This window comes from Cnephaeus nilssonii (genome assembly GCF_951640355.1).
Source record: "Cnephaeus nilssonii genome assembly, chromosome: 4".
Taxonomy (NCBI): Eukaryota; Metazoa; Chordata; class Mammalia; order Chiroptera; family Vespertilionidae; genus Cnephaeus; species Cnephaeus nilssonii.
Window position 1 is genome coordinate 67,089,213 of NC_137075.1, and position 19,935 is coordinate 67,109,147.

General features: G+C 56.3%; 1 protein-coding gene across 2 annotated transcripts; it reads left to right on the forward strand.

The window, feature by feature from the left end:
- Window positions 1-445: 445 nt before the first annotated feature.
- Window positions 446-9,055, forward strand: SKOR1 (SKI family transcriptional corepressor 1; the record flags this gene model as incomplete). Of its 2 annotated transcripts, XM_079767766.1 has the most annotated exons (9): window positions 446-552; window positions 774-2,970; window positions 4,035-4,125; window positions 5,059-5,166; window positions 5,700-5,771; window positions 7,351-7,425; window positions 7,696-7,770; window positions 8,291-8,356; window positions 8,961-9,055. In XM_079767766.1, the coding sequence occupies 9 exons, from the start codon at window positions 446-448 to the stop codon at window positions 9,053-9,055; spliced, it is 2,886 nt and encodes a 961-aa protein (XP_079623892.1). The 2 variants fall into 2 exon arrangements, with proteins under 2 accessions (XP_079623892.1, XP_079623893.1); XM_079767767.1 differs by lacking the exon at window positions 446-552 and having other exon boundaries at window positions 781-2,970; window positions 8,964-9,055.
- Window positions 9,056-19,935: the final 10,880 nt, after the last annotated feature.

Here is a 19,935-nt window from a genome sequence, read left to right on the forward strand (position 1 = left end):
ATCTTTCTGGCGGGGCTCCGGACGTGAGAGAAGCTCGGGTTTGTGGAAACCAGTGCTATTATCCGGGGGATCCGGCCGGAGACGGATGACCTGGGGGCTGCCCTGGGGCTGGACGCAAATGGCGTGCTTTGGAGAGAGCGAGATTCAGCACCGCGAACAGCGGTCGCCTCAGACTACCCCACCACCACCACCACCACCCAGCCTGGAGACCTTCCCCGTTTCCTCCCCCTCCCCCTCCGCCCCCTGCTGTCTAGAGTTGGGCACTGACCGCCCCTCCCCCAAACCCTCCGCGCGCTGCCCCCGCCTGCCCGCCCGCGTGTGAGCACTACAGAGCTGAGGGAAGGCCGGTCCCCGAAGTGCGGGCTTCAAGACCTGGGCGGGTAGGGCCGGCTGAGGGTGGCCGAAGGCGCACGGATCTTGGCGCCCGGGAAGCTCGTGTTCGGCAATGTCTTTGCTGTGTGGCCTTGGGCAAGTCACTCTCCGTCTCTGGGCTCCACCTCCTCCCCATTCCCAAAACAGGATTTCATTCCTAGCAGACCGGGCATTCCTGAGGTCTCAATTACCCCTCTGCTCACCCAAACCCCGGGGGCTTTTGTTCCGGCGCCAGCATGAGTCCGAATAACAAAAGGCGCCCATCTAGGGGGCGAATGAGCTTGGACTCCCCATTGCCAAGATTCCCACTCGCGCCAGACTCAGCGCGCCCCGCTGGGCGGGCCCGAGCAGCGGCGGCACTGAAAATGGCTCATCTGCTCTCTGCTTTCTCTATTTCGCAGGAGCGGCGGCATGGAGGCTCTCACCACTCAGCTGGGGCCGGGGCGCGAGGGTAGCTCCTCGCCCAACTCGAAGCAGGAGCTGCAGCCTTACTCGGGCGCCAGCGCTCTCAAACCCAACCAGGTGGGCGAGACCTCGCTGTACGGAGTGCCTATCGTGTCTCTGGTCATCGACGGCCAGGAGCGCCTGTGCCTGGCGCAGATCTCCAACACCCTCCTCAAGAACTACAGCTACAATGAGATTCACAACCGCCGCGTGGCCCTGGGCATCACGTGCGTTCAGTGCACGCCGGTGCAGCTGGAGATTCTGCGCCGGGCCGGGGCCATGCCCATCTCCTCGCGCCGCTGCGGCATGATCACCAAGCGGGAGGCCGAGCGCCTGTGCAAGTCGTTCCTGGGCGAGCACAAGCCACCCAAGCTGCCGGAGAACTTCGCCTTCGATGTGGTGCATGAGTGCGCGTGGGGCTCGCGCGGCAGCTTCATCCCCGCGCGTTACAACAGCTCGCGTGCCAAGTGCATCAAGTGCGGCTACTGCAGCATGTACTTCTCGCCGAACAAGTTCATCTTCCACTCGCACCGCACACCCGACGCCAAGTATACTCAGCCCGACGCCGCCAACTTCAACTCTTGGCGCCGTCACCTTAAACTCAGTGACAAGTCGGCCACGGACGAACTGAGCCACGCTTGGGAGGACGTCAAGGCCATGTTCAATGGCGGCACTCGAAAGCGGACCTTCTCGCTGCAAGGAGGCGGTGGCGGCGGTGCTGGTGGAGGGTCGGGTGGGCAGGGGAAAGGCGGCGCTGGCGGCGGCGGGGGAGGCCCGGGGTGTGGCTCGGAGATGGCCCCAGGCCCGCCGCCCCACAAAAGCCTGCGTTGTGGGGAAGATGAGGCCGCCGGACCTCCCGGGCCACCGCCTCCCCACCCGCAGCGGGGACTGGGTCTGACGGCGGGAGCCGGCGGCCCTGCGGGGCCTGGAGGGCCTGGTGGAGGCGCCGGCGTTCGCAGCTACCCGGTGATCCCAGTGCCCAGCAAGGGCTTCGGCCTCTTGCAGAAGCTGCCCCCGCCCCTTTTCCCTCACCCCTACGGCTTCCCCACGGCCTTCGGCCTCTGCCCCAAAAAGGATGACCCTGTGCTAGGGGCGGGCGAACCTAAGGGCGGCCCAGGCGCCGGGACCGGCGGGGGCGCGGGCACCGGCGGAGGCGCGGGCGGCCCGGGAACCGGCCACCTGCCCCCGGGGGCCGGGGCCGGCCCGGGTGGCGGCGCCATGTTCTGGGGTCACCAGCCCTCTGGGGCAGCCAAGGACGCGGCCGTGGCTGCCGCGGCCGCCGCAGCCACCGTGTACCCGACGTTTCCCATGTTCTGGCCGGCGGCTGGCAGCCTCCCGGTGCCGCCCTACCCAGCCGCGCAGAGCCAAGCGAAGGCTGTGGCGGCCGCGGTGGCGGCGGCGGCGGCAGCGGCGGCGGCGGCGGCGGGCGGCGGCGGCCCCGAGCCTCTGGACGGCGCCGAGCCAGCCAAGGAGGGCGGCCTGGGCGCCGAGGAGCGCTGCCCCAGCGCGCTGTCCCGCGGGCCGCTGGACGAGGACGGCGCGGACGAGGTGCTGCCGCCGCCGCTGGCCCCGTTGCCGCCGCCGCCGCCGCCGCCCGCGCGCAAAGGCTCCTACGTGTCGGCCTTCCGGCCGGTGGTCAAGGACGCCGAGAGCATCGCCAAGCTCTACGGCAGCGCCCGCGACGCCTACGGCGCGGGGCCCGCCCGGGGGCCCGGGCCGAGCGCGGGGCCCGGTGGTGGCTACGTGAGCCCGGACTTTCTGAGCGAGGGCAGCTCCAGCTACCACTCCGCCTCGCCCGACGTGGACACTGCCGACGAGCCCGAGGTGGACGTGGAGTCCAACCGATTCCCCGACGACGAGGGCACGCCGGAGGAGACCGAGCCCGGCGCGCCCGGCACGGGAGGCGGCCCAGACGGAGAAACGCTCGCCGGGCCCCCATCGACCACCTCCTCGGGCGCCGAAGGTCCTACAGACTCTCCGGACGGCGGTAGCCCTGGCCCCCGGCGCCGCCCGGGGCTGCCCCCGGCCAGCCGGTCCGTCTTTGGGGAACTGGCGGCCGACGACGCGGTGCGGAGACCGGAGCGGAGCCCGCCGAGCGGGGGCTATGAGCTGCGAGAGGCTTGCGGGCCGCTGGGGGGCCCCTCGCCGGCCAAGGTGAGCCCAGCGCCCGCCCCACCGGCGGCGTGTCCGTGCTTAGCCCTCGGCACCGCGGAGAGGTGGGGCTGGCCCGGGCCGGGTAGGGGCCGGGGGTTTTGTTCTGAGCGGGCATCGGAGCAGCAGGCCTCGGCTATGCCGAGTCGGCCCGGCTTCGGGAGCCCCGTGGAGCTGCTGCGCTCGCTGGAGCCCCCAGCCGAAGGTTTCGGGGGGGCGGTGGCGGTGGGAAGGCCTGTGCTGTGTCTCCATGGATGGGAGTGAGGAGGGGACGGGCAGGGGCCGTCAGTCACACAGAGACAGAGAAAGACAAATAAAGGGGGTCTGGAGGGAGAAGGTGGAGGAGAGAAAGGGACCCCAAGCCAGAGAAAGGCGCAGGTGAGGCATGGCCGGCAGCACACCCATGCGGGTGAGACTCAGAGCTCCGGGGAAGAGCCGCCTCTCCCCAAGGCCAGGCCACTGCAGTGCGGGGGTCCCCGGAACCTTCTTCCACCCCAACTCCTAGTCGTCCGAGTCTCTTCGAATTCCCGGTGGGAAGCTGTCCGAACGGTGTGTGGGTTGGGAGAGGGGCCCTCGGGTTGGTTGGGGCCAGCGCGGGGGTTTAGGTGTGTGTGTTGGGGGAGGGGGGGTGCAGTTAAACCGGGATTGTTGGCCATTTGAAAGCGGGTGCCCACACTTGTACATTTCCATTCGGTCCATTAAAACACGAGTCGTTAGCCAGATGCTAAAGGCGTCATTTATGCCTGGGACTCGGCGCGAGAGGGAGGGAAGATGCCGGAAAAAAAGTGGGCGACGAGCATGGGGGCGGCTTTGAACAGCCCTTGGCTTGGGAACCGGTTTTTGTGTCGGATAATTTTCTCGAGGGCGCTAATAATTACCCCGAATCTACAACAGAAAAGCGGCCCCCAAGGGCGCAAGGCGGTGCGGTGTGCAGCACCGCCGCCCGGGGCGCTCCAGCACCCCCCAACCCCCCACGCCCTGAGCCGATCTCCGCCACCCCTTCCGCATCCCCTCCCCGCCACCGCCCAGCGCCCCCCTAACCGCCTGTCCTTTCTCGGCCGCCGCAGGTGTACGCGCCCGAGCGGGACCAGCACGTGAAGAGCGCGGCGGCGGCGCTGGGGCCCGCGGCCTCCTACCTCTGCACCCCCGAGGCCCACGGTAACGCCCCCACCCCCTCCGAGGGGGACGCTGGCCGATGTGACGGGAGGGGCGGGGGAGAGCAGGCAGAGGGCCAGGGCCAGGGGGGTCTGCGAGGGAAGACGAGAGGAGAAAGATAGAGGCAGAGAACGCCACAGAGGAGAGGGAAGGAAAGACCATGAGAGAAAAAAGAAGCTAAGCGAGAACTTCCAGCAACTTTCAACGTCTGGTTACCTAACCACAAACCTCCCTGTCCAGCACATAAACACACGCTCACCTACACCCCGCACCCTGGGTTAAAACCGTTTAAAAGCCACTCCTGGCACCCCTTTCAGGTGCTTTCATGTGTAAAGTAAGTGAGGTACCCCCGCGGACAGGCCGGGTCCAGCGCGCGGCGGGGGCACTTGGCGGCGCACTTGGGTACACCTGCCGCGCCGCGGTAGCCGGGCCCAGCGCGGTTGGGGGTGGGGAGAGCCCTGCACGTGCCGGAGGGACCCGGCGGCTCGCAGATGAGGGGCTGAGGGCTGAGGGAAGTCGGGCTGGCCAAGCCCAGGAGCGTTTCCCCGCCGCCGCCACGCCGCGGTCACCGCCTGGGCCGCGTTCTCCGCGGGAGCGGCGCAGGCAGACCCGGCGGCCGCTCGCGCTCTCGGTGCCCCAGTATCTGCGCGCGATGTAGGTCGCTCGTCCCAGGTGGGCTCGGTTGCTGTACTGCTCTTTCCGAGGGGCTAGGGAGGAGGCGTGGAGACCGAGAAGAGCAGACCGCGCGGGGGGCGGGGGGGGGGGGAGGGAATGCCCGGCCCAAAGCCTGAGGGTGCGAGCCCAGGCGCACAGCATGGAACAGCGGCGGCCGCGAAGCTTTTAATTAGGGCTCGGCGCCCGGGCTGCGGCAGCTCTGGCTCCATCGGGGTCACGGTTTCTTTGCCTCTCCTTGAAACTCGGTTTATTGCCTTTAAGAGCCAGATAAGGAAGACAATCACTCGACCGCCGACGATTTGGAGACGAGGAAATCCTATCCAGACCAAAGGAGTATCTCCCAGCCAAGTCCTGCAAATACAGACCGAGGTGAGCCCTAGGACGCTCGCTCGGGCAGCACCCCCAGTCGGGAGTTGGGACCCCAGTCGCCCCGAGTCCCACCGAGTCCCACCGGCTTTGGCTTGTGAGCAAAGCTTTCATCAGGAGTAGGCGGCGATGGGCCCCCTCCTGCGGCTCGCAGATAAATAAGCAGCGCAGGCAAGGTGCAGGCCACGTCTCCTGAGTCGCTTAAGTCCTGGGTGGGTTTGGGCTCTTCCGGGTAAGAGGGCATTTGAGAAGGAATTAGGAACAGCATCACCCACATAAAACAGGCCAGAGGGCACATCCTGCTCTAAGACAGTCTCTCTTCCCTGGGTCTCCCCCAACGGGCCACTCTCTAAAATGATGGCTACCTCCCTAAAATGTTGGCTTGGGATGTGGGCAGTACTGGCCTGTAGCTGTCTCCGCTAATGGCACTGAGTCTGGAGCAGGTCCCTGACTTAGCACAGTTCCCAGGGAGCTCACCCCTCCCCTCCCAAGGCCTCTCCCAGACAGAACCCCTCTCACCTGCCCTTGTCTCCCAGGCGAAGATGGGCTCACCCTGGAGGTCACTGCAACTCAGCTGGTGGAGAAAGATATCGAGAACCTGGCCAGAGGTGAGGTTACACATGAAGTGGGGCTACTCTGTGCTGGGGGGGGGGGCGCTTCTTATAGAGAGGGGTGAGGTTAAACTTGAAATGGAGTTACTCTGGGGGGCCTTCTTGTAGGGGGTGAGGTTAGATCTGTGAAATGGGGCTACTCTGGGGGTGGCCTTTCTTGTAGGGGGTGAGGTTAAGCCTGAAATGGGGCCACTCTGTGCTGGGGGGCCTTCTTGTGGGGTGTCATTCCTGTTGGAGTGTGCGAGAAGACAGGGCTCTTGGGCCATCGGCCTTCACTAAGTGGAAGGGAGGACCCGGCATGTTGTGCTGGGGCAGGGGTGTGTGTGAGAGCCGGTGGCTAGAGGAAACCAGACCCCAGAGGCTCACTGGAAGTGTGCGTCCCTCAGGCCAGGTCTGTCTAAACAGCCCGGTGAGAAAGAGAAGCGAGTAAAGATCCTAGGAACTTGATGCATGTGGACAATCAGGACATTCTGGGTCTCCCAAACTCCCTGGAAAACGTGACTTTCCGAATAGTAAGATTCCTAGGAGGCCTCTACTTTAGGAATGTTCAAGGGGTTAACTTTTTTCCTGGAATTAATGTAAAACCACTCACCCCACCCTAAATGGGGTGGGGATGCAGCTCATTTGCAGAATAGGGTCCTTGGGGTGTTGCTCAGCCTGCCAGGGAGAGAGTGTGACTTCAGGCACAGAAGGGAGCCTCTAACCCCACTTTGCTCCTCTATCTCCCCTTGTTGGTTTTTTGAGCACCTGCTAGGGAAGGGTTTCTCAGAGAGCCTCCCCAGGGGGAGGACCCAGATACCAAGAGCTCCATGGTCAAGGCAGCCCCCTGCCGCTTCTCTGGAGCTGGTTTCTGAGCTCACTAGCAGGGTTTTCCACCTCTGCCTGCTGCCCTCTCCCCAGACTCGCCCAGGGCTGAGCTTGGAAACCGGTATGGAGAGAGAGAAAAGCATCTGTGGTCTTTGACGCTGTGTAGTTACAGATTTTGCAGGATATGTAATTACCTTCAAAATCATGGGTGCTTTATAGGAGTGTTTTTAGCATGGATTTGGGGCTGTGCTAATAACACTCATATAAAATTGTAAACAAACTGTTGTAAGTAAATGTATTTTTCCTGAAGTTGTAAACAACCTGTTGTAAGTATGTGTATTTTTCCAGGGCTGGGGTCCAAGACTTTGACCAGATTCTCCCTGGTCTGTATTATTGAAGGGGAGGATTAGCGTCTCACTTTTGAAGGGGTAAACTGAGTCCTCCTGAGCTAGCCTCCAAGATTAGGGAGCTGGGAACAACTTGAGGCAGGTGCCACTCTGCTTGGTGCCTTGAGCCAGGACTTCGAAGTGGAAAGTGCCCTCTACCACCCTGATTTGATTCTCCTGGGCAACTTACTTCCCACCCCCTTCTCCTACCCCAAAGCCTTTGGAAGCAAATGGGTAAACTGGGTGCTGAGGGCCTCTACCTCCCGCCCCAACGCCCCCAGCTCCCATCTCAGGGCTATGGGCCTTGGCAGGACCTGCGTGCCTGGGGCCTCCTGAGTCCTGCACACCCCGCTCCTTTACCTCCCACTCTCGCCCCTTCGCAGACGAGCTGCAAAAACTGCTCCTGGAGCAAATGGAGCTACGCAAGAAGCTGGAGCGAGAATTTCAGAGCCTCAAAGGTACCCCCATCCTGACCCACCCCACCCCACCCCACCCCACTTCCTGGCCAGAACCTTCTTCCCTCCCGAGCGGAGCCTGGCTCCAGGACCCCAGGGCCAGCAGCTGCCCCGCGCCCTGCGGACACCGCGAGCCCTCCTTTGCTGGGGTTTCCCACTAGACCAAAGACGGGGTGGGGGTGGGGTGGGGGAGGGGAGCGGGGAAATGGGGCCGAGGGAGTGGAGGAAGGGGGGGGCTGTGCTTAACAGCTCTCACTTAATCAATTTGCACAGATAATTTTCAGGATCAAATGAAGAGGGAATTGGCTTATCGAGAAGAAATGGTGCAACAGCTGCAAATTGTCAGAGGTAAGACGCGAGTCAGGTGAGCGCGGGCACGGGCCATAACTGCCTCTCGTCTGGCAGGAGCCGCAATGTTGGCTCAGTCATTTGGATTTAAATTGAAGGTAATTTAACAATTATTTTTTTTATTTAATATCCTTTGTATACTCTGATTAGCCTCAGAATGGCAAGCGAGCCCAGCAAACGGCTTGCAGGCATCATTACATGGAGTGATTGAACTTCTTATCGCGGCAATTTCCATGGTTTCTAAATTAAAAATCGAGGCGTAAAATTACCTGGGAAGTAATGCCTAAGTTTGCTTTAATTTTGGTTAGATCCGTCTGCCTCTAAGCACCATCCCAGGCCATTTCCTCCCTCCGTCAGGCTGCAGTTGGGAGCCTTGATGCCTCCTCCCTCGGTCCCCAGTCTTGTTTTCCGAAAGGGCTGAGAGCTGAGAAGTGGGGGGAGGCTGGGGCTGTGACCCCGCCTGCCCGGGCCGGTGGACGAGTGGGCTCATTTCCTCTCCGGCCCCTCCCATGTCTTCCAGACACTCTGTGTAACGAACTCGACCAAGAGCGGAAGGCGCGCTATGCCATTCAGCAGAAGTTAAAAGGTGCGGAAGCCCAGGAGCAAAGATGGGGGGGGTGGGGGGGCGTGCCAGACGCTGGCTGTGCGGGAGAATGAATAAACGATCGAATGAATGAATGAATGAATGAATGATCGAATGAATGAATGAGTGATCTAATGAATGGGTGATCAAATGAATGAATGAATGAACCAACAAACGAAGGAACCACGGTGCCAGAGTGAGGGAAGGCCAGGTTTACATGGATCAGAAGCTGAGAGGAGGAAAATAGGATTTGCTTTTAATGAGGAAATGATTTCAGAACGGGTGGGATAGGGAGAAAGAGCCCCCTGAGCTCTGGGCATTGGGAAACTGCCCTCAGGTCCAACTCTTGCCTTGGGCAGGTGGACCTTCCTCTTTTTGTGCCTCAGTTTCCTCTTCTGTAAAATGGGGCCTTTGCACCACAGCAGTGGTTTTGAATCGCCCGGGTCTCTTGTCTATCCTCCTATCTTCTGATCCACTCCCCTGAGAACCCCTGAGCCAGAAGAGGGTGGGTGAGACCCAGGCGGGCAGAGGAGAGGGTCGGGTGGACCGTGCCAGGGACGCCAGGCAGGTGAGGCACCCAACCTGGTCTGCCCGACTGTCTCTCCAGAAGCCCACGACGCCCTGCACCACTTCTCCTGCAAGATGCTGACTCCCCGCCACTGCACGGGCAACTGCTCCTTCAAGCCCCCGCTGCTGCCCTAGGGCCGGCCCCGCCGCGCCCCCGCGCCCTCAAGCCATGCTGCTCTCTTCCTGTAAATACCGGCGGCCGAGGCGGCCGAGAGCGAGGAACAAGCCATTCGGACCGGAGCGATGTCAATACAGCCTCCCGCCCGCCCTCCTTCCGGGCGCCTGGGCCTTCCCCGCCCCCTCCCGGGTGCCCCAGCCCAGGGCCCCGGCTCCATTTCCAAGTGTAAATACCATTTCGCCCCGCGGTTGAACTCCAGGGCATTGGGCCTCATGGGGTTAACTGGACAGAGGGGATAAAAAAGGGAAGAGGGAGACTCCTCTTCGCCTCTGTACAGCCTCGGACCCCCCAGTTGTGAATACAATGTAGCAACTTCGCTGGCGCTGGCCCCGCGCCGGTCCCGTCCACTTCTGAAACTTGTTCCTAATGACAAAGTGGCTATGTGCAATGGATATACATGTACTGTGAGTCTCTTGGTTCAGTACTGAGTTTACTTTAATTTATTTATGCGGTATGTTATTTTGCTTCCTTCTCCTGAACCTACTTCCTGTCCCGTTTTGCAGTCCCTTTTGGGTTTTGCTTTGTCTATATTTCGTTGTAACCTCTTGATGTAACCAGCACTTTAAAAAGGGCGACAACTGACTCACGAGATGGAGACCACCTGGACCTGTTTGGGGAGACCACCCTGTCTGTACACGTGACTTTTGTTTTGTTTTTAATTAAAAAAAAATCTGTCACTTCCTGAGGCGTGGAAGTGCGAGCTGGAGAGCGGGGCAGGGTGGTCAGAGGCTGGCTGAGGGCTGCGCAACAGGTGGAGCGCGGGGACAGCCGCGCGGGTTCTGGGCGCCGGAATGGCATCCGCTCCTGTGGGCAGCCGCGAGCGCCCGGCCGCTGCAGCAGGCCTTACACACACCTAGCCGGCCCCACAGGACACACCCTCCCCGCGATCAGGACCCCCTTTGGGCCTGGGCCTGGGTGAAGACTACCTCCTGGGCCCCTAGTCTCTGACTCCTCTCTAGCGCTCGCAGGGGACAGAAGAGTTTATTCGTGCCATTTCCAGACTGTCCCACCCAAGAGGTCACCTCTGGGCGCCCAGAGATGGGGCCCTGCCCGGAATCCCAGGCTCACCCCGGATTGCCCGGAGCTCAGACACCGCCGGCCACGCCCTGGAGCGCTGGGGGGGCGGGGGTTGAGGTAGGCGGGGCGGGCCTGGGAGGGACAGGTCTGGAAAGGCAGGGCGAGACTCCACGCTGGGGCGCAGACGCCCTCTCGCCTGCCCCGCTGCTCCCCAAAGGGAAAGAGCCCTGGCAGAGTTTAATATTCCCCCCATTTTGGTCCGAGTGGGATTGAGGACGTGGAGGGTGCAGCCCACCAGCCGCAGGTGTCCAGGTCGCCGCACGCGCCAGACCCCGACAGGGTGGGGTGGCGGGGCGCCGGGGCCGCGGTTACTAAGGCCTCCCCTGGCCGGGTACCTGCAGCCGGCCTCAGTTTCCACAGCGACCCTGCTGGCGGGGCTATGGGGAAGGATGGGAACGGCTGCTCACTTTCTGCGGTGGGGTAGGAGGAAAGTGTAAATGCAGTAGGAGCCCTAGCCGGGTTGGCTCAGTGGATAGAGCCACGGCCTGAGTACTGAAGGGTCCCAGGTTCGATTCCGGTCACGGGCACATGCCCCCCATCCCCCGCGGGTTTCGGCTGGATCCCCAGTGGGGGGCGTGCAGGAGGTAGCAGATCAATGATTCTCTCTCATCATTGATGTTTCTATTCATTGATGTTTCTATCTCTCTCTCCCTCTCTGAAATCAATAAAAATATAGTTAAAAATAAATAAATGCAGTGGGAGAGGGCCCAGTATTGAGAACCATGCAGCAGCGGAACCATGCAGCCCCGGTCGTGCCTAGGCCTCGGTGTCTGGTTCTGTAGGGAAAAACACTTAGAAAACATTTTAACAATGTACCAATGTCTTTAACCTGAAGTCAAAACTTCTGGGTAAGGGTATTGAGTGTAGAATAACATTCAGGCCCTGCCCCGCGCCCTGCGACCCCGCCCTCGCGACACACCGGGGCTCTCCCTGCGCGCATCGAACTTGGGGCGGCCGGGGGCGCCCGGAGCGGAGACCCTGGAGGCGGGCGGGCGAGCGGTTCCACGCCGCCTGGAGAGCACCTGGCCCGGAAGTTTGACGGCGGGTCGTCTGGAGGCCCGGAGCGGAGCCGACTAGGGGGGCGCGATCGGGGACGCCCGGAGGGGGCGCAGGCTGGGAGGCCCATCGCACGGTCAAGGCAGGAAGCCAGCCCCCAGGGCACCCTGCACTCGGGGTCCTCAGGCCCCGGGTTATTCCGAGGGCTAGATAAAGGGGGGGCCGGAGGGAGCGCGGCGGTGAGGGCGCCGGGTAAATGGCGAGGCGTCGCCGAGGAAAGCGTCCCTGGGGCGCACGGTCTCCCGGCAGGGACCCTTCAGGAACATTTCCTCTGGGTGGGTCGGACCAGATCGGGCTTCGCGGCACCAGAAGTGAAACTGGGGTCCAGAGAGGAGGGGACTCGCGTCCTCGGGGCGGGCGCAGCTGGTACAGGGCTGGGCAGCGCTGCTGTGGGCGGGTGCTCGCGCCTTTCCCCTTTGGCGCAGCTGCAGCTTTGAAAGCCGCACTTTCCTTCCTGGGAAAATGGGAAACCGTGACTACCCAGGCCGGAAGGTCAGTGGCTGCGGCCCACGCAGAGGAGCCTAGCAAATACCCCTTTTCACCTTTCCTTTCCGAATTTCCCAAACGAAGTGGAGGAAAAAAGCCGTAGGCGGCTGCGGCCTGACGGAAAGGGCGCCCCATCTGGGCCGGAATCTCTGAGGATGGGAGGTGTGGGCGGATCCGACCCAGAAAGCTCTGTCGCAAAAGCCCTCCTGGGCTCCGGCGTCCCTTCAGAAGTGGTTTGTTCCCCCCCAAATGTTAATAACGAAACGATTGGTATGGATGTAATTATCAATAATTATACGAATTATTGCTGATTGCGGGGCTCGTAGCTACTTTAATTAGTTTACCAGATTCTAATTAAGTTAAATGAAACATTAATAGGGAAAATATGCTTTGAAAAAAAACAACCCTGGATTTTTTTTGGTCTATTTCTCGCCACAATGTTGCCACCTTGCGACACATTTTAGGCATTACTTCCAACGTCCGAAGGCCCCAGACTAAGGAACTTGGTTTTAGGAAGAAAAAGTGGGGTTTAGAGAATTGGGAGCGGGCTGGGGGGCCCCAGAATGTCCTCCCCGCTGATCTTTCTGGATGTTTGGTTCCGCACCCCGACCACTGGCTCTGGAGTCCGAGGTCTGGAGGTAAAGAACCAGATAAACCATGTGCCTTCGATCTCCCACTTTCTCTCTTTTTTTTTTCTCACTCTCTTTTCGGCAGAGAAACTTGGTCCCCTCATAGGGAAGCACTGTGCGACAGGTGGTCTCTGTCATCACCAGTTCCAGAAAATCCAGGGTGAGAAACTGAGTGATGCTCGGTGGGTGTAAATAGCAGCAGGTTGCCTGTTTTTTCACTGCCCTGGGAGAAACCAGTACCAGTAGGTTGCTCAAAAGACCCCTGGATTCCTGGTACTGATCTCCATGGCACTTGGTTCATGAAGCTAACAGGCTGTTGTTCATTTCCCTGAGTTATCCTTGGTTTTGGGTCTATTTCCCATAGAACTGTAAGTACGCCTGCAACAGAGGCCACATCTTACTCTTCCTTGCGACCTCCATCCAGCACAAGGCCCAGGGCACCACAGGTGCTCAAGAGCTATCTAGATGAATGGGTTCTAACGTTGTCATTCATCTAAGTGCTGGAAACGTCTGAGCGAAGGAATCCCTAGGTGCTTCTGGAAGACTTCTACTGGGAGGCAGTTAAGCTCATTTGCATAAGGTTAATTAAACACAATTATATGGCTCAGAAGGTCCTTCATCAATAGGATTAGTTTGGGGGTGGGGGAGGTGTCAGGTAGGTGATTATCAACCTCAAATAGGAAAACTTTCTTCTTCTTCCAACCTCAGCCCAAAGAGGGTGCTCCTTCACTCTGTCACATTTTGCCAGGTCACTGGGCACATACCAGGGTACTCACTCCCAGCTACCCTGATCTATGGTATAGCTTAGTCCTTTGCAAAATCTTGACTTCTGCCCTTGAATTCAGAACACCAACAAAGGCAGCATGGACTTGCATGTTCATTCTGTTAATTCTAAACATCCTTATCTCCCACTCTTCACCCCCACACCCATCAAGACATAGTATAGGTCTCAGTCGCCTCTCTGTCACACACCAGTTGTGTGACATCGGGCAAGTTGTTGAATCTCTCTGTGCCTCAGCTTCCTCATCTATAACATGAGGGCGAAGGGGGACCTACTTGATGGAACTGTGCAGAGCCAGGAGAGTCAGCCAGGCCTCTGGCTTTTCCAGAAGCCTGTCATTCCTAATTTCTGCTCTGAGACGACCGTCATGCCAAAAATGATGAGTCTCTTTAGAAGGAGAGAGAGCCAACCAACTTTGGTCATAGAGACATTTAAAACCACTTACCCAGTGCCCACGTGGCCTCTAAGAAGAGCCATGGCCATCTTTGGGGGAAGAAAGGAAAACCAGATTGTCCTGTAACTCCATGCATTGGAGGCCATGAACCCAGGAGGAGGCGCAAGAAGTCCCACATACACCTATTATCCGTTACCTGGAAAGGATCATTTCACTCCACTAAAGAGAACAGAAATAAATGCCCGGTCCAACGCGGTGTGGCAGCTCCAAGGGCCTACGGGGAGAGTACCCGCTGCTGCCTGTTGGGTGCTGGGGCTCCGCCTCTGACTGCCAGTCCTGACTGCAGTGGCACAGAGCCTGGCAGCCCTGCCACCGATGGAGGCTGCAGGGACCTCCAGGACTACTATGTAGGTGCTCAGGTACTAGCAAAGATTAAGCACCAACACTTAAGAAAAAAAAATTTATATTAAAAAAAATTTGACAAAGTCATCACAGGAAACCTGAACTTTGTTCGACTGTTTTCCCCTCTTCCAATCTTACTAGTTAGGAGTGTACTTTTTGCAATTTAATTACCTGGGGGTAGATACCCCATCTGTCTCTTTAAATATCTCAGGCCTTGCCTCAGCCACTTCCTAGTTACATAATCTAGCCCAGGCTACTTTACCTCTCTCAATGTCTCCTGTAAAATGCTGACAGTAACACCCATAGGGCAGGCCTGTCAGAAATATTAAAATGAGATATTGGTGAAGCCCCTGGCACGTGGTAGATGCCCAATAAGGAGTGGGAATTTTTTTTTTTTTAAGATTCAGGGGCAGCATAAGGAGTCAGTGTTGTTGCAAGTTCCTGTTTTATATCACTTTATATTTATCATAGCACAAAAGTCCTGTTACGATTTGCACCTGAAATGGATCAACTTTGGCAAGGCCATTTCCATAAGTGTTAGGTAACAACTCAGGATAGTACAGAGGGAAGCAGAGGGAGGCAAGAAAAGAGAAGACAGGGGCCCAAGTACCAATTGGAAAAAGCACCGCAAATAGATGGATCTGACTACTCTCCACTCCTTTTAAGCCTTCTGGGATAGGACCTGTAGGCAAAAATATGGAACGCTTCACGAATTTGCGTGTCATCCTTGCGCAGGGGCCATGCTAATCTTCTCTGTATCGTTCCAATTTTAGTATATGTGCTGCCGAAGCGAGCACAAACCTACCTGCTTGTCAAAATATATATAAAGCCGAGAATGTCAAACCCTTTACAGTTATGGTTACTATATTGTGCTTTTTTTTCAAAAAAAATTTTTTCCAAACATTTCAGAAGTTACAGAGTTCTGTATAATACTTACTGTGACTGTATCTTTTTGGTTATGTCCAAGTTAAACCTAATTATCTACCTAACCTTCCATTGTATATGCAAATTAAAGGATCATGGGAAATTGGCTCCTACCCGCCCGACCTTTTGCAGCCTGCGGACGGCGCTGGAAGTCACGCTCGGTCACGTGGTGCGCGCTGCTGCGCACCTCTTCCGCGCAGATCCAATTAAGCGCGGAGTTGGTCCTGGCTGGGCAACCTGTGCGCGGCGCTAGTGCATTTTTTTAGGTGAGGGACTACGGTACGTGAGATCCCCACAGAAGTCTGGTCCGAGACCCGGAAACGGTTCAGTGCCGCTGGTCTGGCCGGCCCACGCGCGCCGGGGCCCTTGGTAGGGCTGGAGCCACGAGTCGTGAACCGGAAGGTTCTGGGTAGGGGCTGCCGCCACCTCGGGACGGGGCTGAGCGCGCTGCCGCTTCCTCTGGGGTTCTCAGGACCAGCACCCCCCTCCCCCCCTCCCCCCCAGGCTTTCCATAGTGTGGCTCGCGGGTTGGTGGCTGTCTGGGAAAGGTCACCGCCCTTTGATCCAGCACTGGACCAGACACGAAGTCAGTGCCATTCCTCTCAACTTGTAGGTTAGAGAATTGAGGCTCTGAGAGGTTAAACCATCAAGGCCAAAACTATCCTGCCAGTGATGAAAAGAAGTTGGGATTCCAACGCAAGTCTGGTTTGAAATACTGATGTTTTCCCTGAGTTCCCAGTGGGACTCAGAAAAGATCTGGGACCGGAGTGCGGCCTCCCAAGGCCTTATCAGCCCAGACTTCCTGCCTTCATTCGTTCAACAAATATCGAGCGTCTGTGACGTCAGCGCCGGGGCTGCAGAGGTGAACAAATGGTTTAGGGTTGCTGTGGAAATGGAGCTTCCGTTCCAGCAAGGGTGCCAGGAAAGCAATCTCAGGGCTGAGCCAGACTAGAAAGAAAAAAATAGGGACAGTGAGTGGGGAATGAAGGCCACTTTAGTCGATGGGCAGAAGAGGGGGCATTTGAGCTGTCATTTGATGATGGGGAGGCATCCCTGAGAGTTCCAGGCAGAGGGAGACCTGAGCCAGCTGAGTCAGTTTCACCCACTGGGGCCAGTCCTTTGGGGAAGGCCCCTGTGGAAGCGAGAGCAGAGGGATTCATTCAGCCACAGCCAGGGGGCACTCGGTCTGGCTTCTGGGGACTTTGGAGGTCCCCTTCCCCCACCTGTTTTTAGTGAAATGGAAATTAGGCACATGGGCCCAACTTCTCTGACCTCTCTCTAAAGAAGCAGTAAGCAAATACAAGCCTCCGAATGTTAATATGGCCTTTATTGAGCGAAAAGAGCTAATTTGGGCAATGATGTTTCCCTCAGATTTACAAAAGGGAATTGCAAATAATGAAAAAGCGTATTAGCATTGATGGGCGATGATGCTAATTTCCAATTACATTTATTTAGAAGGAGAGCCTTTCGACGCAGTCGATGCACACACTTGCCATAGTGACAGGTACATCTTGTGGGTTCATAACCGCTCATTGCAAAACCCAGCAGGAAACGGACCAGGATGGTCACCATTTCGGGGACACAAGAGCCATCCTCCCTACACGTGTCTTTGTGGCCTTAGCCAAGTCCCGGGCTTTCTCTGATCTTGATTGTCTTGTGCAAAATGAGGACACTTCCCTAGAAATTATCTTTAACATCTCTTTCAGCTTTGACATGCTGTGATTTTTGTAACTGGGTAACTGAAGAACTTTTTTTGACACTGTAATTAGCAAGATGTAAAAACTCAATACTTTTTGTTTTCTATTCTAGAAGGGTGGGGCATGCTGGGCATCCTTGGGGCATGAAGACCCCAGGAACAGTCCAGGGGGACTGTTGTGGATCTAGGGTTTGGACCTGCTAAACCACACAGCAATTGCCCCTGAGCCCTGAAGGCCCAGTGTGGAGGAAGGGGGTGGGGAAGAGAGGAGACAAAATGGGTTTTATGGGGCTTGAAGCTGGAGGAGAGGAGACAGGGGGAGGGACTCGGTGAGGGAGAGCCAAGGGGGTCATGACTTCCAGGGAAGTCCAAATTCCTGTAGACCCCCGAGGGGCAGATGCTGAAGGCGTGCACAGGTACTGAGAGGACGGGCACTGCTCAGCTGTCTCAGAGCTGCGGTGGGACTCCAGCTCCTGCCGGCTCTCAGAGCTATTGGCTTCGCGCCACTCCGTAGACCTAAGGTGGCCCACGTCCCAACAGTCTTCCCTGCATGTCCCGAGCTGCAGAACCCCAAGCGATGAGCGGTGGTTTCCCTAATCCTGTCTCAGGTGGTATTTCCCACCACTCTAGTGGGAAAGGACAAAGCCAGCTTTAATTTGATTTTGAACAATGAAGAACTGGGTTGTTTTTAGTAGTGAAAATACGTCAGTGAAGACATGCGCTCTTAGGATTCTCTAAAGCAGTGGTTCCCAACCTTTTTTTGGCCATGCCCCACCTAAGCATTGCTAAAATCCTGATTTACCTCCCTTCCCCGCATGACATATAATTCTTACTATTCAAAAAGTGACCTTCTGGTCACGTCGAGAAAGCCTAAAAGGCCACTAACTTAGTCTAAACAAGCTTCCGAAGAACATGGCATCCATGAAAGAGAAAAATAAAAGAATAAAAGGACAGTTGAAGTACTAAGGAAGAAATCACTAAGAAACTTAAAAAATAGTATGAAGTGATACGAAAAAATAGCAAATAAAGTTTCAAAACATAACAGAACTGAAATGCATAAATATGTCACAATATATATTAATATATGGTATATGAGGCCCCTAGAACCATAAGAAATGCAAAAAATTCACTGTTAATAACTCATTCTCGAATTGCCTCTTTTAAAAAGTCAAATTGCCCCCCTTTGGGGTGTGTGCCCCAAGTTGGGAACCACTGCTCTAAAGTGATAGTATTTCCCCTATAGCCAGAGAGCATTATGTTTCATTTATCATTTCATTTGTGAGAAGGGCCAGGGACTCCCATCAGCCCCAGCAGAAGGAAGAAGCAGGGATTTGGAGAGAGCTAAGCAGCCTTGGTCTTCTCTGTGCTGAGAACGCTGAGGTGAAAGACATTTGTGGCTTTCCCGGAATGTAGGGCAGGCACATGCAGAGTTCACAGGCTGACCCAGAAGCTCCAAAGGCCCCAGATAGAGCATGGCTGGAAGGGGGCTGGGTGTGACTGAGGATACACACCCAAGGCTGACGGAAGTGCCTTTGAGCAGCTAGTTCATGGGAGTACAATGTCAGGGGTTCTGGGAAGCTCTCTCTAAAATCTCTGTTGCCATAAATCCTGCCATTGATGCATGATTATTTTGAGCTGTTGCTATATTAAGGGTTCACTGTGATGTAAAGACTTTTTTTCTCTGGCAGTCCCAGGGTGGCCTAAGATCATGAGGTGCTTAGGTTTAGGTTGTGGAAGGTACCTAAAAAGAGGGTGCAAAAAGAATCGCCAAGTCCCGGTATGAAGTCTGCCAGCATCTGGGTGGCTCTGTCAGTTTCTCTATGTGGGGTTGCAGGTGGGAGGAGGAGTGTGACACCTGGTGCAAACCCTCGCTGCCCTGAGTCCAGACATCACTCACCCCCAGGTTACACTGATAGCAGCTGTGGTCCAGGGGCAAACAGCAATGGCTTTGAGCCAAGAAGGGCCATGTTTACGGCCCAGCAAGAAGCCTCCCTCAGTTTCTTCATCTCTGAAATGGAAATAATGATTTCCCTACTTGCTTTATAGGGTCCTGAAGCCCCATGAGAAACCCCACTGTGAAGTGCTGTATGGCAAAAGGTAGGAATGTCAGCTTGTTAGACACTCACTCCAGCCTCAGGCAATTAAATGCTTCCCTTACCTGGTGAGCGAGGCCTGTGTGCGTCAGGAACAGACCTACAAAATATGAGCACCAAGATGAGCCATCACATTGTATTAATATTTTCACACCACTTAACTCTCATTAAAATGTACTTTGCTGAGTTTAATATGTGATTTCAAATGACACAACATATTAAGTGCTTAATATACTAGAAATTATGAAACTATTATCGTTGATGCCATATGAAATAATTAGACTGAATTAAACTTTAGCAGCCAAGTGAAGGAAAGACTTCAACTTATAATGTCTTAAAGTAGCTTAAGCCACCACTGTAATCCCCAAAATAAACGTCCAGAAATTAGGATCTTTAAATAAAAACTGACACTTAATCTGTATTTACACCCAGCTCTTCTGGGCTTTGGGGATGCGAGTGTTGTTGCCTTGGGGAGGTGAGGGGCTCTGGGACCCACCCCAGGGCAGGGTGTCGGGGTTAGGGCTTCAACTGCCTTTCCCTGGGCCTGGCTGGGGAATGACTCAAGTGGTTTGAGTAAGGAGTAAGGCTTCTGCTGAAGTGACATATTGGTCTTTGTTGCGCCAAATTAGCCTATTGACAAATCCTATATAATAAAAGGCTAATATGCAGATTGTCCCCTCGGGAGTTCGACTGGAGTTTGATCGCTCACTATGATGTGTGCTGACCACCAGGGGGCAGTGTGGAACATGGCGGGCAACCAGCAGTGGCGGTGGCAGGACACTGAGGGACAGGACGCTAAGGGAGCGAGGGAAGGAGGAGGCAGGGAACCTGATCGGCCCTGATCTGACGGCCAGGCCTAGGCACCCTACCTGTGCATGAATTTTGTGCACCGGGCCTCTAGTTAAAAATAAAAAGAAACCCACAGTATTTACCATTTATTGAGTGTTAATAATAATAATGCATATAGCCTGGCCGATGTAGCTCAGTTCGTTGAAGTATCATCCCATACACCAAAAGGTGGTGAGTTCGATTCCCAGTCAGGGCACATACTCAGGTTGTGGGTTTGATCTCTGATCAGGAGGCAACGGATTGATGTTTCTCTCTCACATCGATGTCTCTCTCTCTCTCTCTCTCTCTCTCTCTCTCTCTATCTATCTCTATCTCTCTCTCTTTCTCGTGCTTCCTCTCTCTGAAATAGTAAAAAATAATAATAAATTTGAGTGTGGAGACAAATATATTATTATTTTCTGACCAGCAAGAATGATTTTAATGGAAGCACTAAAACTTACCTCAAGCAAA